At 36.6% G+C, this 26,963-nt stretch overlaps 1 protein-coding gene across 7 annotated transcripts in view; it reads right to left on the bottom strand.

Annotated features, from left to right (window-relative positions):
• Positions 1 to 26,963, bottom strand: part of NETO1 (neuropilin and tolloid like 1) — a 122,385-nt gene that overhangs the window by 12,886 nt on the left and 82,536 nt on the right. For 5 of the 7 annotated variants that reach the window (XM_019801804.2, XM_019801802.2, XM_019801803.2 and 2 more), the window contains exons 8-10: positions 10,400 to 10,513; positions 4,274 to 4,832; positions 2,989 to 3,063 (exon numbers count right to left, since the gene is read on the bottom strand). In XM_019801804.2, coding sequence (XP_019657363.2) covers positions 3,003 to 3,063; positions 4,274 to 4,832; positions 10,400 to 10,513 — 734 coding nt within the window. In that variant the 3' untranslated portion in view covers positions 2,989 to 3,002. Of the gene's footprint in view, positions 1 to 823; positions 2,113 to 2,210; positions 2,258 to 2,988; positions 3,064 to 4,273; positions 4,833 to 10,399; positions 10,514 to 26,963 lie in introns of those variants that run through there. The other 2 variants (XM_019801805.2, XM_019801806.2) reach the window with 2 other exon arrangements.

Below are 26,963 nucleotides of genomic sequence, written 5' to 3' on the forward strand. Positions count from 1 at the left end.
GCATTGTGCATATTTAGGGAGAACTGCCTTTGGACAGCTATAGGGCAAGTGAACGGCAAAGTGGGTCACAATTTATTTTCCTTTTTTTTTTTTTGCTGTTATAAATAAGTCTTGACATGAATATCATACTTTTTTGAGATTATTCATTAAAATTGTAAAGGGTCCTATGAAGTTTTCTAAAAAGGGAAAGTAAAATATGACTGATTACTTCAAAAATAATATGTGGAGGCATTAAATTTGAATTAAAGGGCATAAGAGTTGGCATGCGATTAAATAATTCAGTCAAGTCAAATCCTAAAGACTAAATTATGACATAAGAGGTATGTTTAAATCTGTAGCAAAACAATAGAAATAATCTTTCTTTATCATGTTCAATATATATTTTTTCTATTCATCAGTTTATCACATTCATGGAAGTGATTACACATATTGACATTTTTTCAATATAGGTTATTCAGAATTGCTATGATAATTCTTTAATGTTTCTATCATAAAATTTTATTTTCTTCTCCATTTATTTGTTTTTGTAGCATATATGAAATTGAATTCCTAACAGAGATGTATGCAAGTTATTCACCTATGGGTTTATAAAGCCTGCTTGAGTCACAAAGTTTTAACTGTGATGGACCAGACTACTTTACTATTTGAAGGACAGGCTTCTGTAGAAGTCAACAGTTTTGGAGATGTTAGTAAGAGGATTTGTAGTAATTCTGATTTTTAGAATTTATTTTCTAAGAATACACACTGAATATTTAAAAAGTACCCATTTATTAAATCAAACTTTAGAGAGTGTGTATATGATTGAGTAGCAATTAAATATATGATTTCACTTTATTTATATTAAACACATCATGATCGGTAAGCTTTCGGGTATTATGTGTGTGCCTGAGTATGAGAACAACTCCGAATGGCATAATTTGGGTCATAAAAGGTCCTGTGATTTTAAAGCATTTAAAAAGATTTTCCTATTCTAAAAGGAGAACATATTCCATAAAATTTGAGAGATCAAATTTAGAGAAGTAAGCCTCAACACTAAAAGACATCCTAGAGCCTAATAGGTAGAAAGAGTTGATATAAAGTGTGCACTTATGTAAGTCGTTTTTTTATCACTCTAATAGAAGAAAACATTTTTCTTAACTCAAATTAGGAAATTATTATACATTTTTATATATCTTTATATAAAAAGTTACAAGTGGCAAGCATATGACACAAAGCAATAGAAGCGTAACAGCAGTATTCAAGAATGCATGCTTTGTACAATGTGTCTAATAAAAAGGATATTTTTCCAACTCAAATAGCCAGTACTGACATGCAGGGTATTTTCTCAAACTGTCAATTCAGTCATATTGCTAAGTGCTTAATCAAAAAACATTTCTGTTGAAGGGCGTGAATGGTAAAACACCTGATTTCAAAAACTCTTTCTGAAACTTAGTTATCTTTCGTTGATAGAAAACAAAAAGGAAATTGGGGAAATTTGGGAAAAACCAAAAAAAAAAAAAAAAAAAGAGAGAGAGAGAGATGTTTCTTATTGCAATCTAGTTATTTTTACCCATGACTCTTGGCTGCATTTAATGATAATACAACAATAGTTGTTTATAGTCCAGAAAACCTCTAGCTGGAGCTTCCATGGTCCTTATTTTCACTTCTTAAATGTAGCATGTTCAAAATCCCTCAGGAACGCACTATTCTCAAGCAGTCTATCTAATGAAAACAATGTACATGGAACACAAAGTTCATCCAAAATCATATTGTTCACATATCACGCAACGTACAATTTTATAACAAGGACATAAAACAACATAGAAACAAAGCGAAACTAACAATAAAAAGAAAAATTGGGATCGTCTTAATCAGGAACTAATTTCTTCTTCAAGTTTCCAGTAAATCTCAAAATGTATTTAAAAACTAAGGAGCACTTGGTGGCCAGCAACCAAATTACGAAATGAACATATCATTGTGCAGCGGGGATGTCTTGCCGAAGGAATAACAAATGTCTGTAATTCTTAAGTTTGGATAAAGGCAGTGGAATGAATTTAGAAATATGTCCACTTTTCACAATTCACTATAGAATTTTCGTTTCACAGTCCCCATGTTTGTATAAATAGTTCTTCTCTGAAAATAAAACACAGTTAAAACATTTTCTCCCAATGAAAAACACATACAAATACACCAATTTATCAAGATAATATAGAGCATGGAAATGCATTCACCTAATTCAAGAATAGTTGATAGGCTTGAAGTATTTTGAAGAGTTTAGCTGTCAAGCAAATTTAATTGAAGACAAATTAGTCTTATATAGATAGAGATTATCAAGTGTTAAAAGTAAAGCTCTTATGGTATTTGACCACAAAATAGATGTACACACAGACAGCTAGTATTTATGGAACATTTTACCTTGTTAAGCATTCAAATTTGATATCATAGAATTTGGCATAACATGCTGAATTTAACTTTGATGAAAGAAGCTACATATTCATGCAAAAATAAAGAGTGCACAGATTGTATAAGTACCACCAAATACTTAGTGTATGAGTCTGAGTAGAATATTGCCAAATTAAATAAGAAAATTAACCAGCTTTATATGTTGACTTCAGTTATATTGAGACAATATTCGATTGTTTTTGTTATGAAAAACTTGCATTTCTTCTGATATTTTTGAAAAGAGTTTACTAGTTTTTTGTATTTTAACCTTAAAACATGTAAAATTTTACTTGTTAATTTAACATCCTTTTTAAAATAACGTTCTAGTACAATGCCTGATGGTAAGAATATGAACATTTATTTTAAAGATATGTATACTATATAAGTCATCACTCCATCAGCATTGAATCCAGTATATTTCTGACTATGAAATATTATGAAACACTTATCTCAAGAGATAATGAATAAATAGCACATTCCCTAAAAAAATCTACAAGACAATTGCAACAAAACAAAACAAAACAGAATACAACAAGGTGGGAGAAGGAACCAAGGGCATTCGCTTACCTTGAATTTTCTTTTTAGACCCTAGTTGTGTTGTATTCAGATTCATGTTTGCTTAGAGACCCAATGAGGCAGAACCTGGAATGTTATGGCTATTTCATTCAACAAAGTAATATTTGCACAAAAAATAAATATGCATACAAATACTTACTTAAAAGCATTCCTAAAAATTCATTAAACTGTGGAAATAGATTTTTTTCCAACAGCATGCAAAAATAATAAATCAACTAAAAATATTTTAGGTTCTGAGGATGCATAATGAATTGGGAAAGTATGTCCATTTATAAAACAAACTAGATGCTAGTAAACATGCAAAACAAAACCTATGTATTTTGGATTGGGGGATTTAAAATAGATTTTTTTTTCTAAATTCAATTTTTTTCCCTAAAATTTTTACCAATTTTAGGGCCAATAATACGATACAGACAATATTATCTTTATGTTAAAAGGAAAATGAATCAAACGTTTCTACTATTTTTCTACATTTAAATATAAATGTTTTGTCTTTTAGCATACCATACTATTATATGCAATTCGTAATGTAAGTATTATGTGATATGTGGAAAAAGGGATTTCAGTATTTTCATTTTCATACAAAAAATATAATACATTATATTGCAAAATAGGTTATTTTTACATTAAAATTATTCAACGAGATGGGTTAAATATCTTGGTAAGGCAGTTATTTCCAAATATCATTTCATATCTGAAAACATATTAAGGATTGGTGAGAACAAAATTCATGACTATGTGGAAGCCAATTAGCAATACAAATTTATAATATAATTTAAAGCCATCATTTTTGTAGAATTAAATACTATATGTGTGTAGGAATAAATGAAATATCTTTGGTCTGTGTGTGCTCACACACAAACACTTCAGTATAGAAATAGGATTTAGGGGCGCCTGGGTGGCACAGCGGTTAAGCGTCTGCCTTCAGCTCAGGGCATGATCCCGGTGTTATGGGATCGAGCCCCACATCAGGCTCCTCCACTAGGAGCCTGCTTCTCCTCTCCCACTCCCCCTGCTTGTGTTCCCTCTCTGGCTGGCTGTCTCTATCTCTGTCGAATAAATAAATAAAATCTTTAAAAAAAAAAAAAGAAATAGGATTTAGGAAGGGTATGGATAGCACTGAAAAGGAAAAGGGAGAGGAAAAAATTGAGACACTATGGTTTAAATCACTAATAAAAAGAGAAACTGAACTATGAAGATCAAAGAGAACACAATGTTCTGGAGGCATTTCTGTCCTCAAGTTATAGGTGTCATCAAAAAATCTATTGGTACTGACCGCTGGACGGCTTTGTCATGTCGGGACAGCCTGTGGCTCGTCGTGGGCACCTCCTCGATCTCGTCGATGTCACAGGCATCGGAGGCATCTTGCGAGTAGTTGTGTTTCATGACGAGGATATTTCTTCTGTTCATGGGTGGGATGAGGGGCTTGACGGGCTGGGGGGGCATTTCTGTCAAGACAGAAGCATCTCTTGTGCTGAGGTTACTGCGGCTGCCTTTCGTACTGGACACTTGTGACCCACAGTGATGGTCGTGAACACACTTGGAAGAGGATCTCCGCAGTTTATGATAGTTCTCAAAGTCTTCTGCCACGTCGGCAAAGTCAGCGGTAGCTCCTGTCCCTCTCAGAGTACATAACTCATAATGGGGAGGTTCGAACACCTCCTGGAAAACTGTCTGGTCAAAGTCCGATTTCCTTTGCACATATTTTTTACGAGGCTGTTTGATCTGCACAATGACAGAAATGATAATAAGGATGATCACAATGCAGGAAGTCACGCCAATGACAGTCCCACTGGTGTTGGTGAGCTGGTCCAGCAGGCTGGCTTTCCTCTTCTCTACAGGTTGAGGAGAGTGAAAACAACAAACAAAACAAGAAACAATCCACCTCGCATTAATATCATAGTCAAAGCACGTAGAAAGGAGTACACTGAGCAGAGAATTTTTACAGGCTTAAAGTAACATGAACAAATCTTTAAAAATAAACAAGAAGTTTCCCTTTTCACAAGGGCCCGATCTTCCAGCCTTAGAGACAGACCTCTCATTGCCCAGCATCCCTACTTTCAACATATGTTTGAAGAAGGTCTTACAAGACCTTTAGCATGACGCTGGGAAATAAATGAGCAATGTTAAAAGCAGTAAATTATTTTTCTCCTCATAGGTATAAGAAAAGATCTAAAACTCCACTAGTGGGAACACGACCCTACCTATACTGTTTTGAATTTATTCCTGACATAAATAACTGAACTCACAGTAATACCAATATTCTGATACCATGACAGACACTTCTGGAATGGTGGCATGAGTCCATTTGTGGGCCTTTTTCCCAATGAAACAACCACAACTGGTAAAAACGATTAACAAATATATATAGTTTCTGGAAAGTGTCCTAATGGAAACAGAAAATGGAAGTACACTTATTCAAGTAAATTTACTAAATTTCTTTGAGGACAGTGAGAGTCTGTCCTTTAAAGCTGTTACACCACCCCCCCCCCGCCATGCAAATTTGTTTGCAAATTTGATGGAAGCTTACTTAGGGACGTTTCAGAGGATGGCATAGGGCTTCCTCTCCCTAACATTCCCCACCTACAGCTACAGTACCTCCCTAAATGGAGCAAACCACAAGCATTTCTCACCATCCCCTGAATCCACAGTGTGGGTAGGTACTCTATTCCAGGCGGGAGAGGCCGAGTTATCAAGTGCTCCATTCCTCCTCCCAGACCAGGTGCAGCAGGCTGAGAACGCGTGTCTCAGATCACACTTGCCCAAGCTCACCCACAGAGTCAATCTGCCTGGAGAGGCAAGCTGAGAAGACCAGAGGTTACCAGCCTCCTCCAGGACCCTATTCATAAGGTAGTGGTGTTACTCTGAGAGAAGTCAGTCACTATCCCTGCCTCCTTTCAACACCCAGAGCAGTAATGCAGATATTTTGCCCAAGAAGGGAGGCAGACCACAAGAGCAGAGAGCACTGTAGCTTTCCCCAAAGAAAGTTACATTTTTTGGAACAGTGTGGAAAAGTTCAAGCCTAAGGAAATTCCAAAACAACAGACATTTTTTGGTAAGTGATTAAGAGGAGACTGCCAAGTTCCTCAGTAGCAACGAGCCAGACCTTAGAACAGGTAGAAGTTTAACATAAAACACCAGGAAAATAACAGGTAAAGAGAGCCTTCCTAGTTCAGAACAAACCACAAAGGCTGGACTCAAAGACTAACCCCCAGTGGAATTGAATTTCATTGGATCAGACCTCGGAACAACTTATACTCCTGGGAACTGTCCAAAATGACAGAACAATTGTTCATTAATTAGTGGAGACTAACAGCTGGGTGTGATACCAACAAAGACAAACAGATAAACAGAAAAGGGAAAGGCTGGTCAGAGAGCGCCATCTAAGGCTACCGTATGCTTGCCCACAGCATGGTCTCCATGCAGCAACATCAGGGACAGACATCACTGAAACAGGCCAGTCAAGTCTACCCTTACAAACACATAAACAAGAACACAATAGCAGCAACAAGCCCTGGGGAGGGAGGAATCAGTATCGAGAATTGCTACAATACACCATCTAACATGGAGTTTCCAGCAAATATGACAAGGCATGTAAACAAACAGGAGAATGCAATTCATACACAAGGGGAAAAAGCCTTGGAGAGGGCCAGACATCAGACTTAGCTGACAATGACTTCAAAGCTGTTATAAATATGTTCAAGGAACTAAAGGAAACAATGGTTAAAGAAGTAAAGAAAAATAGGAGGATAAGGCCTCATCACATGCAGAACAGCAACGAAGAAACAAAAATTACAAAGGAGTGAAAAATCTGGAGTTGAATGGCACAGTCGCTGAAAGAAAACATTCATTTGAGTGACTCAGCAGTCCATTTTAGCTGGAAGAGGAAAGTAAGAGCAAACTTGTAGAGAGATGAAGGAAAGTTATGCAATCTGAAGAAGACTAAGATGAAAAGATGCAGGAAAATGAACAGAGCCTCAGAAAAATGAGGCAAACCATCAACAACACCAACATAATGACTGAGAGTATAAGGAGAGAAAATAACAGAAAAATATTCAAATAAATAAAAGGTGAAAACTTCCCAAACTTGATGAACAAATTCACATCCAAGAATTTCAACAAATTCCAAGTTAGATAAACGAAATGATACCCACACTCTGACATATAAGATTAAAAATGTTGCAAGAGAAAATCTTGAAAGCAGCAAGAGAAACATAACTCCCCACATAGAAAGGAACCCCAATCAGATTAACAGCTGATTTATCATCAGAAATGTTGAAGGCCCAAAGACACAGCCATGACATATTCAAAATGCTGCAGGCAAAAAAACCAAAACAAAAACCGTTGATCAAACACTTAATATCCAGCATGACTAACTTTCAAAAATGGGGATAAAATAGACATTTCCAGACAAACAAAAATAAAGATAATTGAATGCTGAAATAAATGCCTTAAAAGAAATATTAGAAGAAATTCTTGGGATTGAAAGTAAGTGACTTCAGACAGTAATTCAAACCCAAATGAAAAAATTAAATAGACAGTAAATTAAGGAGGCGAATAAATATTGCCAATAAAGGCAATTTTATACATAATTAAAAAGGACTGTATAGTTGCATATTTCTTCTGCATTCTTCTCTTAACTTTTTAAAAGAGTAATATCATATGTATAAAATTGTACTGTTGGGCCTATAACTTAAAGAAATATTATATATTTGGTATTAACAATGCAAGTGAATTAGGCAGGAGCAAATCTGTCCTGGAATAAGGAAGTGACATCAGTTGGGAATGTGAATCCACAAAAACAAAGGAAGAGAATCAGAAATGGTAAAGAAGGAGGGTTATATAATGAGCTACATGAATATACACTTGCTCTAAAATTATATAAAGTAATAATGACAGCAATGTATTATTCTTGGATTTATAACATATATAAAAATAATATGTACAAAAGAAACAGGTAAAAAGAGAGAAGAGAGCTATATTAAAACAACGTCATTGAGATTAAATTAGTATAAATCTGAAATATATTTCGAGAAGTTAAGCTGTATGTTGTAAGCCCTAAAATAACCGTTAAGAAAATAACTTAAAAAATACATTAAAAATCACTAAAGGAATTAAAATGTTACACTAGAATGTATTGACTCAGTGCAGAAGAGACCAATAAAGGAAGAAAAGAGGAACAAAGATACATGAGACATAGGGGGGAAAAGAAGGAAAGTGTCAGATATACATCCAACTATACATCAATATCAGCATTAAATATGAGTGGATTAAACAATCCAAGGAAAAGGCAAATATTTTCAGACTGGATCGAAAAATAAGATCCAAGTCTACACTGTCTACAGAAGACATACTCTATATTCAAAGATACAAATGGCCTGAAAACAAAAGGATGGAAAAAGATTGAACATACAAAGTCCATTTAGAAGAAAGCTGGAGTGGATGTGCTAACATTGGACAAAATAAAGCAAAAGGTTATTAAAAATAAGAAGACAGTTTTATAATGACCAACAAGAGGGTCAAGCCATCAGGAAAATACAACAATTTTAAACATACATGGACCTAACAACTATGTTCAAGAACACATAAAATGAAAATTTACAGAAGTGAAAAAAGAAGCAGAAAATTCAACCATAGTAGTTGGAGAATTCAACAGATACTTTTGAAAATAGATAAAATATGGTAAAAAATGAAAACAGAAATAGAAGACTTGAACAATGCTGTAAACCTATATCCCTAGAAAAACCCATCTAACAATGGCAACATGCATTCTTTTCAAGGGCACATGGGGCATTTTTTGGGTACACCATACATTAGTCCATGGAACGAACTCCATGCTACAGACAGACCTCACTTTATTGTCACCTTGTTGCACTTCACAGATACTGTGTTTTTTAACAACTGAAGGCTTGTGGCAACCCCGCACCAAGCAAGTCTATCAGCACCCTTTTTCCAACAGCATTTGCTGACTTTGTGTCTCTGTGTCACATTCAGCTAATTCCTGCAGTATTCCAAACTTTTTCATTATTACGATATTTGCCCTGTGACCAGAGATTTTGACTTGCTGAAAGGGTTCATGATGGTTAGCACATTTTAGCAGTACTTTTAAAATTAAGCTATATAATACATTGCTTATAAGGACATTCTGCTATCAAACCCTTAACAGACTACGGTATAGTGTAAACAACTTTCGTATCTGCTAGGAAGCCTAAAAATTCACTTGACTCGCTTTATCGCGATATTAGCTCTATTGTGGTGGTCTGGAACTGAACCCGCAGTATCTCTGAGGTGAGTCTGTCACAAAGATCGAAATGGTAAAGGTGTGTTCCCCTCTCAAAAGAAACTGAATTAGAAATCAAAATAGTGGTCTTGCCGTCTGGAGAAGATAAACATGGAAGCTCATCAAAGCATATTGATCCATTCACACTCTCTTCACTCCTCTTTCATGTCAAACGATCCTTATATAGGTGGGAACAAATCCCATTGCGCAAATAAAGCTTATGACTACCGATCATTAATGGTGCCGACTTAAGATTCTATTACACAAATTACTTAATCTCCCATCCGTTCAGAAGCGATTCCTTGAATAATCACCTACTCCCACCATCAAAATAATCGAGGCTGCAAATGCCTTACTCCTTGACCATGAGCCATGGCTACTGTAGCGATGCCTCTCGGCTTCTGGCCCCAGGAGACATTTTAATAGACAATACTGGACTTTAAGCATGAAAGAGTTAATTGCCTGTTCCTTTCCCTCTGCAAATCAGTTAATATTGAATCTGAATAAGAGAATATGCCTGGCATTTTTCAACTTAACTAAAACACGCAACATTCATAACTGGGCCACGGATTGCTACCTGTGTAAACAAACCTTTGTGTACAGGCAAAAGAAGGGAGCGGGGGCATTGGAAGCTATTTTCATTGGAAAGGAAGAAAAGCATTTTGGTAGCAAAACCGAAGTCAGGTTAAGTGGCTGAAAGTACCTGAACTCACAAACGTTCCTTCAATGCACTTTTCCTCTAGAATGCATGCACACAGTCCAATGAGGACAGACTGGAATAAATGAGAGGGGCAAGCACGGACGAAGGAAACCAGGTCTGAGAAGAAAAACACACCGCACTAAAAGCTTCATTTCCTCTCCATGGCTCTGCAGGCTCTAATAAGATGTCTTTAATGAGCATTTGAGCGTTAAAGATTCTCTACTACACATTAAAGAATGAGGAAACTTCTGGCAAAAGCAAAGAAAGATGTTTACACATGAATTACAAAATACACACGAGGCTCGACAAAGCCCCAGTACACGTCAATTTTTAAGTCCGTCTGATACATCTCCACACTGTAATAAACTTCTTCCCCCTCTACAGGCAGAGGATTTTGGCAAATTTTTAGGTCTGATCATTACCTTTACAATGATTCTCGTCCCAAGGATACACACAGTTCTGGAGCCCATTGCAAACCAGTGTATTGTTAATACACATGTTACTATGGCAGAAGAAGGTATTGCCTTCACAGGGAGCTAAAAATAAGAAGAAAAGAAAAACGAAAAAAGTTAGACCTGATGTTCGGTGGTAGATTACTCATATTACAAACCTAAAAACAAAAAGGCTAGAATGATAATTTTCCATCAAATCGAGATAAATGACCCAGCATTCCATTCTCAGAAGTGTTGCCATTGTGGTAATTATTTCTTGTGTTGCTAACAGAGCTGGCACTTCTCTAGATGTGCTCAGTTTATAAAAATGGCACAGGAGGGTTGCCAGCATTAAAATGAAGTACATTATCTATTAGGGTTCTTTTTTTTTTTTTTGACTCGATGCATTGATTTAACAAAAATGCAGTGCCTACTACGTGCATGACACTATGCTTTACACTGAAATTCTGTCTGCACAAATTTAGTTGTACTGTGCAAGAAGTCTCAATTAACACTGAAATAATTTTGTAAAGTACGAGCTTACAAAATACTAACGAAGAAAGTATATGTTAAACAAATCGCTACAGCATTGTTGAAGCATAAGGACAAAACAACGAACGTCACGGAAATTCAGAACAAGGGAAAACTAATCCTGAACAACATAAGAAAAATACATATTATTCTCATCAACATTTAGCATAAATACGGTGATGAAATTGGCCTACTTTGCATGTATTCAAACGTATTCCACACATCCTAGTAACTTTAGGTACAGTGGTCCGTGATCTCCAGATCACAATATACATTCAAGGCACTGGGAGGAAAGGTAAGACCCCACGGAAGGTCCCCAATACACAGATGTGAGAAATAGTGAAGAGTTTAATATAGCAAAGTATAGTGTTAGATATGACTTCAATATTAGGTAAATTTACATTTCTTTCATTATCTGAGTAATAGGATGTTTAGTCAGTCTCTAGAGTAATACTGCATTAAGGATGATAGTTGATAGATCATGCTTGAAAGCTAACTTTTGTTTTTACCTTTAAAATGACCCCACCTACCTTATAAAATGTGATTTTAGTGTTTCATTTTTTTCCCTCAATAATAGCTCTAAAACCCTTTAAAGGATAGAATTCTAGAAGAACATATTTGATATAAAACACATGGTTTACAGTGGTTAATCGATGAGTAGAGATTTATTAACGATCAGTACTATGTAAATGGCAGTAATGCGGTAATGACTTCTTTACCTTCAAGACTATAAATCCTGGGTATTTTAGAAAGTTACCTTCTTTAAATGTATTTGCTATATTAACCAAAAATGTCAGGCAAATAATTTGCATAAGGCAACTTAGTATATTTTAACTCGCCTAGAGAAATCCTAAAAACAACAATAACAACAAAACAAAACAAAAACACTCAAGTCTTGAAAATAAAAAATACGGCAAAGATACAGCTAACTCAAGCAAAGTGATTCCTTCTGACTCACCACACCCTTCCCTCCACACCCTTCCCTCCCCCTTCCCAGAATAGTTCCTTCTTCCCTTTGCTTGGTTTGACTTTAGGCCCCTGGCTAAAGATTTAAAAATATGCAGTGGTCATTTTGAAAAAACAAACAAACATATTGTAGAGTAGAAAATACACAGTAGTCATTTTGAAAAGAAAGTACATGTTTAAAGTGGGCTAGTAACTTGTTAATCATCATATAAGCCTTTTATAATGTAAAATTTAATGATTTGATACATGATTGCAAAAATCTGCTCTTTAGTAAGGAACGAAATTAAAAGTTCTGTAGTCCACCATAATGTCTTTTGCAGAACCGATACGGTCCGTTAAGCAGATAATGAATGCTGTCAAAATGTGTACACAGAATAAGAAGGAGCTTTCTGTAAATGGAGTGGCTGCAAAATGCCTTAGTAAAAAAAACGTAGGGGCGCCTGGGTGGCACAGCGGTTAAGCGTCTGCCTTCGGCTCAGGGCGTGATCCCAGCGTTATGGGATCGAGGCCCCACATCAGGCTCCTCTGCTAAGCCTGCTTCTTCCTCTCCTACTCCCCCTGCTTGTGTTCCCTCTCTCGCTGGCTGTCTCTAACTCTGTCGAATAAATAAATAAAATATTTAAAAAAAAAAAACGTAAAATATACATATGGCCTAATAGATTGTGGTGGTTCTGAAAATACAGTTATCCATCAAGTAAGAAATACCTTTAGGAGAGCATAGATATTTACTGCCCTTCCAGAATGAGTTAGAAAAATTGCTACAGTTACTATTAAGTAGGGTGGGTTAGTTTTTAAAATTTTAACTATATAAATAAAAATGACATGGCATTCTGTAACTGAATGAAATACAAGAGAATATTGGTAAGAGCACTGAAACTTGAATTCCGAATTCTCCAAATGGGATTTTGTTTTTAGTTCTGCTGCTTTGTGGTGGTGACGGTGTCTTATAAACTACAAATCAATGTGCCAGTATCAGCTATGGTTAAATATTGGTGGCTTGACTGGTAATGAACGTACAGGTAATTCAGGACTTTCAATGAATCACATTCCTGACATGCTTCTTTACATCAAACAATGAGGAAAATGTGCCAGTTAATCATCTCGCTTTTAAAATTCTTATCATTCCAAGTACTATTCCATCTTTTTCTTCTTACTTTTGCCAGAATTTACGGAATTGCTAATGCAAATGACAAACAAAAGTAAACAAGCAAATCTTGCAATGGCTAAGAAAGAAATGCATAACCGCTTATATCGGGTCTGAATGTTCTTGCTGTTGTATGTCTGGATATTTCTCTCAGGTAAATACAGATAGGCAGTGGCTCATTAATGATTCTTATTTCTATCTCCTGCTGAAAAGATAAAATGGCACCTTCCCGCCTCCCAAAGCAAGCTATGTTCTTATTGTGCTTTCAAGGATGTCCGGACACATTCTACACACTGACACTATTTCCCGTGACCCTCTGCACATTCCAGATATCTGTGGCTCAGAAGCCCAGTACCGTTCCTCCCGTCTCTGTCCTGCAGGATCCGTTCTCCACCGTAGTATCCAAATCACATCTGCACTGTATTATCTGTGCAGTTTTGAAATATTATTCCAAGCTACCAAGAAAATTATCTTTTTCTTAAATCCTATTATACTTATAATTTTAAAAAGAGCTTAGCACTTAGCATATGCTTATCATCTTTCCCCACATGTTCTTTGAGGCTAAGGGCATGCCTCTTAAAAATGTTCATTTTTAATCTCTTCTATGGTTTAATATTTCTAGGCTTATAGTAAATATTCAACAGATACTTTCAATTGATTACTGTTCTTGAGCAAAAGGTTAACTCTGGGGGCACCTGGGTGGTTCAGTTGATTAAGGGTCTGACTCTTGATTTGGGCTCAGGTCATGATCTCGGGGTGCTGGGAGCGAGCCCCGTGTCAGGCTCCATGCTCAGCACCGTGTCTAGTTGTCGGTCTCCCTCTACCCCTCCCCCCGCTCTCTTTCTCTCTCTCAAATAAATAAAATCTTAAAAAAAAAAAAAAGAAAACAGGTTAACTCTGGCCAGGGTACGAACCTGAGTATCCCAGAAAGCAGAAGGCTCTAAGAGGTGTGTTTATTAGTGGAGAGCTAACCTTTAGTGCCATGGTCTTCAGGTGCAATCCAATTTGTGATATTCTCAGAAATTACCTCAGCATCATTTCCTTGGCTCTCTTACTATGGCGGAAAAAGACACATTCTACTAGTTTGTGGAGGACTTGTTCTACTTAGAAATTCGATATGCACTGTCAGAAACTCTTGCCTCTATAAAAACGGGCCTCCTTATTTCCTAAAACTATCTGGGAGAAACTCAAGTTAAGGGTAAGGTTTACTCACAATACCATGGCGGCCAAGGAAGCAATGCTCACAGTTCAGAGTATGGTTCCCACCTCACACGCATGGCTCCCAACATCAAGAGTCTACTTATTTCTGGAAGGAGGTTTTCTGTTGCTATCAGAAGATCAAATATAGCTTCATATTGGCTTTTTAAAAACTGACTACATAGAAGAAACTATTTTCATGGCTTTTTGTCTCTGAACTATTTTTTTTTTTTTAAGAGAGGGAGAGAGAGAGGGAGAGAAAGAGAGACAGAGGAGCGAGAGAATCTTAAGCAGACTCCCCACTGAGCACAGAGCCCGATGCGGGACTCGAGCTCACAACCCTGAGATCGTGACCTGAGCCGAAATCAAGAGTCGGACGTTTCACTGGCTGAGCCAGCCAGGCGCCCCATCTCTGACTATTTTAGTGTGGAAATAGCAATGAGCACAGCTACAGCAGCCTCGCTTGGTGGAAGGGCTTACTGAACATCACCATTTCATTATCTAGATGCAATGCTGAGTATTTCTTTTTAAGAAGAAGACAAATTGGATGTAATTAAGTATCCTAGCCAGCCAGAAGAATGTCATGTGCACAAACACAGCATTGCTCTGGGTTTAAATCATTCAGGTAACACAGAAAATGGATATTCTTACACCACAAAATGGGTCTTACCTCACCGTTCCCTCCTCCCTCCTGCACCAAAACATACCCTTTTGGGCAAAGCATTATTATTATTGGTGGTTTTGTTTTTGTTTTTGGTTTTTGGTTTTTGGTTTTTTTTTGGCTATGTAAGAGACTGCACGTTAGAATGAATCTTAGCGTGTGTTTCTGCTGACACTTCTGGGACGGCAGAGTCCTGACGACCCTAGTGTGGGCAGAGCTGGGTCTCGGCTGCAAGGAGTGGTAATCCCTAAGGATAGATGGCTCCTTCCATGAACACCTAGTCAGTTATTGCATCTGTAAAATGGGGATAAGGATCAGACTTACCTAGGTGATTTCGTAATGCCAAGAACTTAGGAGACTGCCAGCCTGTGGATGCAAGCATTATAGCTGTAACTGTAAGCTGTTCCAGAAGACTAGCATTGCACAGGGGCTGTGGATTCAAAATGCTTGAGACTAAAACCCAGACCCATCCCTTCTAGGTTGTGTGAACTGGAGCCAATGTTCCTTAAAATGCCCCAGTTTCAGTTACACATATACAAGGGAGGCTAATCTCGACTACCACACACAGATATGAGAATTAAAGGTGACCAACCTTTAAAAACTATAACCAATACTGTCCGACGGTATAGGATGGGCATGTTAGCTGGTTTTGAATTATGATGATAATTACCCAAATTTAAATAAATAAACACAGCTTATAATGTTAAGAAGATATAAGCTATAAAATTTAAGTGATGTAATATGAAATTTCCTGATCGGTAAAGTGAGGACGGCCATTCACAGATCTCCCGGCAATACTAGATGGGCATGCAGACCTGAACGAACGGTTTCATATGGAATAGTGCGCGGTAAACAGTGTCTAAAAAGAAGAGTTACACACAGAAGTGTTTACTCGATTGTGTAACAAAAAGCGTAGCTGTTCCTTAGTCGGTACAACATTGTAGGGGAGATAATTAAATGCGTTTCAGCACAGAGATGTATAAGCTATTATATCTCGAGGTAATATTTAAAGTATCTAACAAGCAGCTCGTGGGAACCAACCCGTCGGAGCAGACAGATGCTGACAGCTACGCCTCACCAGGCACTCAGCCACATCCACTTGTGAGAAACTGGAAAATAAGGGAATGTATCATGAAACATCGTTTTCTCAAAAAAGTCTGGAGAATATTTATCTTAGTAGTGTCCCTAGCATATCTTTCTCCAAGCTGTTATTTCCTGCAACACCCATCGTTCCTTTCACAAAAATCCAATCCCACAAGGGCTAAGCAGACAACCGCCTTCTAAGAGTCAAAAAGTGGTTTCAAATTATTTCTAATATTACATGAAGAAGCACCATGATAGGTAATACAAATAATTAAGCTTATGACTCGTAGAACTTAAGGTGTTTTTCCCTTTTCTCTCTTGCAAGTAATCATACGAATTTAACAATAGATTTCAATGTGAAAACAAAGCCACTAACACACCAGAGACCTGAAGCTCCAAGCTCTTTGATTCTATGTTGTTGTAGTATTTATGTATAAAAAGAAAAAAAAGGTAAGTCTATAACCAGCCTCCATTTTTATAGCCCACTACACAGTAAACATACCTTTCTAAGATATGTTCAGGACTTTCCTGAAACTGAGACTTCCTAAGTTATTTTAGTATCTTGGGGAATCATTTCTTTGCTCTACCCGTGCCTAGCGTAAAATACTATTGAAGTTCAATTCTAAAAAAGAAATAGAAACTAGATTTTACGCATGTTGAATATAATGGCAAATACAGATTTTACCAAGGGCTTGAACTACTTTACAGGAGGAACGTTTAGATACATAAGATAGTTATGATATTCCTTGATTCACAGGATAACAAGACCATCAAGAGAACGGGCATTTTCTAACACCAGATTGGGAAGAGAGATTCAGGTCCCGTCCTGGAAAGCCAAGACAAGTGAGTATGTAGAATAGATCTTGGTGTTTTGGTTCCAATATGAAATCCAGGAGTGTTTTTCCTGAAGTTTTTAGTGATCCTATAATTGAGGCTTGGACGAAAGTGACAACATTGTCCTACAACTGTACTAACAAAGTTTTTGGAACAGATAAACACAACACACAGATGCAGACTTTGAGAGTACTGACGAGGACTTTAAGTCCAATTTTAAAATTTCAATTTAAAATTTCTTAAGTGAACATTTATCCAAATATTTCGTGATAAATTCTTTGGAAACACAAAATTTAATGCAACATTTTGCTCTAGCAAGGAAGACATGTATTGTGGATTAGTAAGACTGAGAAACATAGTGCACTTCCATGTATCAGCTTTGGGTGAACCCTTCCTTGTTCACAGGGGTCGGGTATCACAAAGTCGGTTTAACTTTGTTTAATCCAGATGCTCCAATTATATTAGTTTACCACTTGATAGACAAACAAGAACAAAGGCAAAAGCAAACTCTTGAGAAGTCTTGCCCCGGTGTTCAAAAATTACAGTGACAGGATTCTTATTTCTGAAGGGAATAGAGAACAGCATGAGAAATTACTAAGGTATAACATTGGATGAGACATGAGGATACAGATTATTTTAAATTATAGCCTCATACACAAATATACATATGGAAGATTTTACTGGAAATACTAAGCCAAAATGTGGGCAATGACTGTTTCTAGGATATTCGCAAGTCATATTTAGCTTTTACTGAGAAATGTTCCATATGAACATATACACATAAACATATGTATACACACGCTTATACACACACTTTTTTTTTTGGTAACTGGGAAACATCTTCTAACTTTTCATGAAAAAACTACCAAATAGTATTCATACTTTAACCAGTAAAATAATAGTTTTCACATAACATTTATACCTTACTATATTTAAAGATAATTAGTGAACTTAGTATTTCACTGAATTCACCTTGCTTCCTTTGGGGTTGCATTGAAATCCTCACTTGTTCCCGCTCTCGCCACTAGGTGGCAAGCGTGCACCATATTGCCTGAAATAGCATTTCCCTCTAGAGCCATGTTAAATCCTACATGGGTCTGAGACAACGCATGTGCCTACATGCTGCTGACTTTTAAGAAATAAAAACTTCAGTAGAAGGCAACCAAAATAATTTTGGGCATATTTGAATTAGGTCAGGGAGGACTAGGGAAAGAAGGGCAGTCACAACACTCAACATAAAGTTTTATTTAAAATTTTAATAAAGAATCAAACAATGTATGTACTATAATATTAAAGGTCTAATCACGAGCATTTCATCATTTTTCAGTATTGTGCCACATGTTTATAAATATCGTTCCACTTCTGTAATTAAAATTTTTTAATTTGTAATAACTTTGTTTAGTCTAAAGTCACTAACACTCCTCACCATTGGGGTCATTCCTTCCCACTGGCTTTTTATTTTTATTATTTTTTTTTATCTTATTCAGTTGTTTTTAAATTCCAGTATAGTTAACATACAGTATTATATTAGTTTCATTCGTACACTGTAGTGATTCAACAATTCTATACATGACTCAGTGCTCCTCATGATAAATTACTTTTAATCCCCTTCACCTATTTCACCCATCCCCCACCCACCTCCCCTCTAGTAACCACCCATTTGTTCTCTGTAGTGAAGAGCCTGTTTTTTGGTTTGTCTCTTTTCTTTATTCTTTTGTGTTATTTCTTAAATTCCGCAGATGAGTGAAATCATATAGTATTTGTCTTTCTCTGACCGACTTCCCTTAGCGTAATACTGTCTAGATTCATCCATGTGGTTGCAAATGGCAAGATTTCATTCTTTTAATGCCTCAGTAATATTCCATTGTCTATGTAAACCACATCTTTATCCACTCATCTATCGAGGGACACTTGGGCTGATTCCATAATTTGGCTATTGTAAATAATGCTGCAGTAAACATAAGGGGGCACGTATCTTTTCAAATTAGTGTTTTCAGCCGACTGCATTCTTCCTAAATTCAGAAATTCACTGAATACTACCCTCAGAAATATTAAAATGGAAGTTTAAAACTGGCAGATTTCTCCCTGAAACATGGATATTTCAAATACTTGTGCTTTGTGGTTAATAAAACTATCAAAGTCAAAGAACATGATACTTCACCAAGAAAATACCATCTAAATAATAGCTTAGACCCTCCCTCCACATCTCCTGACCCAAAACTCGTTCTCTCCATCATGCACATTCTCCTGCGTCTTGCCTGCCTCAGATTCTTCGAACTTCTTCAATGTGAAGTTCGTCAAAAGTCCGCCCCCTCTGTGCCGATCTGTGTGGGTGCAGACGTGCACATGCACACACACGCGCACACACGCGCACACACACTCACACACACGCACACACACTCACACACATGCACACACGCACACACGCACACACACGCACACACACTCACACACCCACAGCGTTGGGTTTTCTACTTCTGCTCATCATTATTCCTCGTGAGTTCTCCAATCTGCAGCGGGAACGGAAACAGTCACAGATACGTGTGGAGCCACAGGAATATGAGGATGGAGCTTGGAGGACACTTACATATCCTTGCTTCCGTTTCTGAATTCAACTTTTATCAGCGTTGAAGACACTGATTTATTAAAACTTTCTGGCACTCCAGATGCTCTGGAGCCTATCACTTTCTTTGCCTGGGAGACGGAAATAAAGCTTAAATTTATCATAAATATGTAAATGTGATACATGTCTGCATTATATATTTAAGTAATGAATTCATACAAAGAGCAAGATCTAGCATACTTGGAAACGCGATTACTTTTATTCAATAATAATTTTAATTGATTTAGATGAGAGAGGGTTTTCCTTCTGCCCGTCAGAAGCCTGTAGTCAATTCTCCAGGGCCGTCATCAGACATCCCTTCTCTTCTCTATCCACAGCCTTCCTCTAGGGGATCCCAGCAGACTCAAAGCCTCTGACACTCTATTTTCTCCTGGGTTCACCCTTCTAGCTCTAATTCCTATCTGAGGTCCAGCTTTATACCATACCATCAAATTCCTACATAACATCTCCACTTGGGATTCTAAGTACCATCTCAAATGGAACATGGCTGGATAGGCTTACAGAAACAGCTGTCACCTTAATCCCCTTTAAGGACCCCTTCCCCACCTCATTCTTCCCCTCACACCTTCCTGACATTAATAAGGGGCAAGATTATCCCCCATCCCTCAGCTGTTGATGCTGAAGTGTTGGGGTCATTCTTGAGTCCTTTCACCCTCAACACCCACATGCAAACGGCCTTTAGTTGTGTCATCCCTATCTATCATCTATCTATCTATCATCTATCTATCTATCTATCTATCTATCTATCTATCTACCAAGTTCTCATTGTGGTCTCCATTGGTACAAGTGGCTCACAGCCATCTGTCACCAACTGCTTTTCTATAGGAGATCCATGGACACAGAAGCCAGAGGAAACTTGGTCATTTAAAAGTATAAATCAGACCATGGTTCACCCTGGTTTCAAACATTCCAAAACCTTCCTTAAAAAGTTAGATTAAATCCTATACTCCTCAGTACCCCTTCTTCTCATCCAAAATCTTGACCCAGCTGCCTCTTAAACTCCAATGTCACCCGCCATAACCTCGGGCACCCAGATCCACACCGTTCTCCACCATGTTACCCAATGTAGTTGCTTTTCCACAATACTTATTAGGACTTGAGTTTATCTTCTTTAATTAACTTATCTGTACATCTTTTCCCTCCTCTTATAAAAATGTAAAGCAAGGGAGTTGTCTTGTTCACTGCTTTATCACTTGGGCTTTGAATAACACATGCCATTTTGGAGATGCTTAATAAATATCTGGTGACTGACAGGTATCAGAACAAAAATTTTTCAACAGTAAGATGGATATGGCGTATCAATATCCCATTAAATTCTGACAATGATTTTAATTTCTAAGAAAGACTTAAACTTTTCTCAATAAACATAAGGGAAGAAAGTATCTAAAATATCAGAGATAGCAATTATAAGTAAGCATCTGAGTAAGAACTCAAAAACTTCAAAAACTGGATTCAAAAGTGGATAGCTGGCTGCTAAGTATCATTTTTAATCGTGGTATTCTAATTACAGAAAAATAAAATGTAAAAGAATATAAATATATTTGACCATCAGAATTGTCCCCAAAACAAATGTTTTGTTTTTCCCTAAAATAAATGGAAAAATTTCCCCTGCCATAGTATTTTAAACTTAAAAGGGCCCTTAGGCTATGCAATTAGAGAAAATGACATTTTATTTGAAAAATGCTGACCAGATTTCAGGCCAAAAATAGATTTGTGCCTCTTCTCTTTGTCTCCTTTATCATCTTCATATATTTTTTGGAAAGATCAATATCTGCCTCCAAAGCTCTATGTTCTGATGTGACTTAGTGATCCGTCAAAATAGCCAGTATTATTAAGATACATTTTAATCTCTTTTTTAAATACAAGAAAATCTATTCACGAATTTCAATTTAATCCCACTCACATTTATTAGATTCCCCCAATCTTCCTGCTAGAATCGCATATTGCTACGGCTCCAAAAAGACATTATATGAAGAAAAGAAAAGCACCTTCATGAGAAAATTATATTCCAAAGATAGAGGCCACTTCTTTCCTCACATAGGACACGAGCCACACCATGATCTTATCCATTCTGTTTGATTCCAAGAATGAGCATACATTTTTATACTATAATTATATCTGCCTTGGGTCAGCTACATGATGATTTATTCATCGTCTGTAATTAGACAGGATGGCAATGACCATAAGGAGGATATTATAGTTCTTTGGGTCTGTACTCTGATTATTATTAGTACTTGGACATGTGTCTCAGGCCATATTTTCATGACTGCTGTACACATGTCTACAACAGTTGGTTAGACACACTGTTCTGTTAGAGTTACTATATTTGGTTTCATTGTCGATCATGCCAAGTCCCAAAAGTGGGAACTGAGGTAAATAAAGATTAGAGTGGAGAAAACATGGACCATCGTAACCTCAAGTTTGTGGTTCTCCTAGGTCAAAGGCTAACAATTCAGAGTAATGGTTTTCTGTCTGCATACAACAACTATATACAGTCTATTTTCAGCAGTAGACATAAACTACAGCAGCTGTAAAGCCAGAATCAAAGAAATCAATACATGTTATCCCCAAGGATCCTACCAAAAATTACAAGGAATTTACTGCCTTTATTCTTGTCCACAGGCTCCCTGGCAGATTGACAACCAACGTTGATCTAAAAAGTTCTATGAAAATTCTGCAAAATTGTCTAAGTAATTCAACAAATACACATAGAAACCAACATTATTTAAATATTTTAGTCTAAAAAATTACTCAAGGAAATTAATTTTAAATTTTAATTATTCCCCTTACCTGTCTATCTACATGCATACTTTTTAAAAACAGAATTTGAGTTAAATGACCAAGTCACTAATAAGTGTCTATCAATAATTAACTTCAAATATTAAAATATTTCTGATAATTGTTTTCTTTATGCTACAGACTCAAACACATGCTTAAAAAGAAGGAAGGGCGGGTCCCTGGCAGACTATACAATTTTATAGAATAATTCCCTTACTCAAAATCCTCATTAAATTTGCAAGTAAGAAACAACTGACTATGAAAATTTCAGTATGTTATTATCCCCACTCATCGACAAGATAGTTGCCATCATTTGCTCTGTTCTGAACACATATATATATATNTTAACCGCTGTGAACACATATATTTAAAACTCACAGCTGCTCTATAATGTCTCCTTCATTTTCTGGAAAAGAAATGGAGTCTTAAAGTCAAGGTGTTATAGGTATGAAAGGAGCAGAATTAATTGACTGGCACCAAACGGATACTCTTACACACATTCTCATCCTGTTTTGTTTTTTTTCACAACAAAACACTTTTTTTTTCATATAATTTGTAATTTTGTTTTGAAAAATGTCTAACATTAATTTTAGAATTTAGACACTTGCCAGAATTACATATTTATGATACATCCCCTTTTTGTATTTTTTCTATAGTAATAAAAATATTTAGTTTTTAAATAATTTCATTATATAGAAGAATATTTACTCAGTTGTAGGGCATGAAAGGGATATGTGTTTAGATACACCTTTACCACTTGGCATTGTGTACCTTTGGTCTTCAAGTCGAATAAATTATTTTTTTCATAATTTCAGATGAAGGGCAAATCAGTTTACTAAAAACAAATCAAATAAAAACAAAAGTGGAACAGCAAGCCTAGTGTGGTAAAATAAATAATGGCTCCCAAAGAGGTCCACATCCCAATCCCCAGAACTCATGAATGTTGCTTTATATGCAAAAGAGATTTTGCAGATGTGATTAAGGACTTCAAAATGTGGAGATTATTCTGGATTATCCAGGCAGGGCCAATGAAATCACAGGTGTCTTTAAAGAGGGAGGGAGGAGCTCCAAGAGACAAAATGTGATATAATGAGGAAGTGAAGAGAGATGAGACGTTACCTTGCTGGCTTTGAAGGAGAAGGAGCTATAACCCATGCAATGGGAGAGACACAGGTGTAGAAACTGGGACAGGTGAGGGAATGTACTCTTCACTGTGGCCTCCCAAGAGAGCAGCCTTGTTGACACCATGGTTTCAGCCCAGTGAAATCTATTTCAAATAATAGATTTGTATTGTTTTAAGCACTAAATCTGTGGTAATGTATTACAGCAGCAATAGGAATGAAGCTACTATACTTATTTATACCTAGTCGCTCATTTCTGAGGGTAAACAGAACACAATCCACCAGCCCCTCTGGATGTAGATATGGCCACACAACATCACAACAGGGTCAGGGAAGGTCAGAAATGGGAAAATTAAAGCATGAGATCTCTGACGTGGGAGGCAATGGTTTTCAACCAGGACACCCTGCAACTCCTGAGTCATGATTTGTGAAATGGATCAAAAGCAACATTTTCTAACTACTTACACCATTTCAAATATTGTACAAACTCAAAGATATGCTCATGTCACCCAGCAGAGGAAGGACTACATGACCTTTAGTGCTCTAAGGACGTTACAAAAATGTAGGCTTATCAATCAGCATCTGTCATGCTATATACAAGCCATCAGGTAAGAGGGTTTTGGAGGAAAAAAGTAGAGAAATTCTAGTGTAGATCATGGTAATTATCTAGTCTAAAAGAACAGGTCATTAGACAGTACTCTGTCCTCACTTGTTTGCATAATGACCACCCCCCAAAAACTCTTGATCAGTTTTCATTTCCTAACATTGTAGATGTGTCTGGATTTTCTCAGTATAGAAAATAATGTATATATGGGGCACCTGGTGACTCAGTCAGTTAAATATCCAACTCTTGATCTCAGCTCAGGTCTTGATCTCGGGGTCATGAGTTCAAATCCTGCACTGGGCTCCACGTCGGGCATGGGGCCTACTTAAAATTTATATATAAATTACATATATGCTCTTGTTTTCTTGGATTTCATAAATCCCTTCAGAAAGTCATATCAAAGTCACATCAAAGTTATATTTGTTGTTTTAAAAAATGTTTACCAAAACAAAAATTGTTCATTGTAGAAAAATCATACAACAGTGAGAAACAAAACACCTCATTACCTAAAAATAATCACTATCCTAATTGCATGGCCTTCTACACACATGCGTTGCATATATAATATATACTCTATATTAAATATTTATCACACACGTTGGCAAAAGTATACTTCTATGTGTGTTTTGTTTGCTACTTGCTTTTAAAATTTTGTTTTTTCACATAACTCAATGTTAGTATCAGTCTAACACAAATCATCTTAAGAGTGAAAAGAATATAGTTATGTTCTAAGAACAATTTAACAACTTAAGCAAGTTTCATTTTTTTAAATGATTCTAAGCATACTTACCATATATATATTAATATATATATCTTAGGTCAGGAGAGACCCTTTTTATTTTTTAAACTTTCTATTTTTTTAATTATTTTTAAAGATTTTATTTATTTGAGAGAGAGAAAGAGAGAGAGGGAGGGAGCATGCAAGTGGGGAGAGGAATGGAGGGAGAGGAAGGAGAGGAAAGGATATCAAGCAGTCCCTGCACTCAGCATGGAGCCTATCACAGGGCTCTATCCCAGGACCCTGAGATCATGACCTAAGCCAAAACCAAGAGTCAGAAGTTTAACCGACTGAGCCACCCAGGGGCACATCTTTTTTATTTTTAAAACCTATTTTAGAATTTTGATAGATACTGCTAGTTGCCCTTCAGAAAACTTCCCCTTTCGTACCAGCATACATATATTCTCATTTCACTACAGCATCTCCAAAACTGGTTATTTTACTATTGCTATATTTTAAGCAATTTGATAGATGAAAATGAGGTCTTTTTCCTATTGGAATTTACATCTCTTTGTTCATTAATACAGATAGGTGTGTGTTTCCTGTACCAACAGGCCATTTATGCTTCTCTGGGAATTAATTTTTCACTTTATTTGCCCCATTTTCTTTTGGTATGCTTACATAACTTCCTCTAATCGTCTTCCACAATCTTTATTCCTTATCAGTTAAGAATATTTACCCACTGCCTGCTGTTTCTGTTGCCAACTGCTCTATTCAGGTTTTCCTTTTTTTAAATTTGTTTTTATAATAATGCATATCTTAAATTTTGTGTATTTCTATATATGGTATTCCCTTATCCATAGAGTGTTTTATGTCTGCTTTAGAAAGACGTGCCAAAATAGGACATACATGCCGCAATTTTCCCAGCCTATTTCGTGTATTACTGATCTTTCAATCTACGCCATCTGGTATTGATGCAGCTGTAGGACAGACATAAGTAAACATTTCCTATGTTAATAAAGTACTCTTCAACTTTTTAAAACACACCAAGTGTAACAGTGAGGCATAGAGATCTCTATCAGTAAACACGTCACTTTACATTTTAGGCTGTATTATCATTGGTAACACTGCTTCCTGTAACAAATACCACTTTTTCCTCCTTGCATGAAATACACATAAATATAATACCTTCCAATCTTACCATTTACCCCAAACTTGTAAATGTGTTTGGCCTTGCTGTTTCTAGGGAGGAAATTAAATACTATTGCTGTGAGTTTGATCATCATCAATATTGTCCGGCGTATAATCTCAGAGTGCTACCGAAGTTGGTGCATTTTACATTCATAATCATATATCTATATACTTCCCCCCTTAGGATCCACCAAATTTAGTTTATTGATGTCCTATGACAAGCATACTTGTATACTGCAAAACTGGGAACGTGCACTATCAAGGACAGAACATAAATTGTGTTCACAAGAGGCAGACAGCACACCAAACAGGCTCCAGACGAGAAACAATAATAAAACTGAACAGTGAAATAATAATCGATCACTGTGGTGGAAAAGTAAAGATCCTACTAATATAAATAAATGCTACAGAGAAAGAAAAATCCCATAGAGAAAAGAATCAGGCATTTTAGAATACAGTGTCTCCGTGGATAATTTACTAAAGTAACTAAGGAAGTACACGGTGAGAGTGTGATGCACAGTACCAGATACAAATGCACATTTTCTGAAGTGTGTCACACGCTGGAATTTAGTTTGCGTGAGTGTGGCAGCACCCATCCATTCACCTCTGCCTGGGTGCTCACGCATTTGTGGAAGGAACAAAAGAACAAATGAAAGAATACAAGTAAGTATCAAAATGAAAACCCTGACGACTAGGTTAATAACATAGCAGTGGTTACTCAACTTTCTGGGTCAAGCTGATGTTGGAGTGATTGTTTTTTATACATTTCCTACAATTCTACCTTGCCACATCTCCTCAACTACCAAATCTAGAAACGGCAATGAGCAGTTAATAAATAATAATATATTAGTTAATATATGCACATAATATATGTAGATGGGCATCGGATTGTCTATTGCACCCAAAAGTGCACATCATTAAAATAGGAATGTGTTTTGGTTTTCTATTGATGAGTAACAAATTACTACAATCTTACTGGCTTAAAACAACACCCACTTGTAACCAGAAGTCTGGGTTGAGTGGGTTCTCTCCTTAGGGTCTCACAAGGCCACATCAAGGAGGCGGCTGGACTGGGGCTCATCTGGAGCATGGGGGTCCCTTTCG

Source organism: Ailuropoda melanoleuca, chromosome 14 (assembly GCF_002007445.2).
Source record: "Ailuropoda melanoleuca isolate Jingjing chromosome 14, ASM200744v2, whole genome shotgun sequence".
Lineage (NCBI taxonomy): Eukaryota > Metazoa > Chordata > Mammalia > Carnivora > Ursidae > Ailuropoda > Ailuropoda melanoleuca.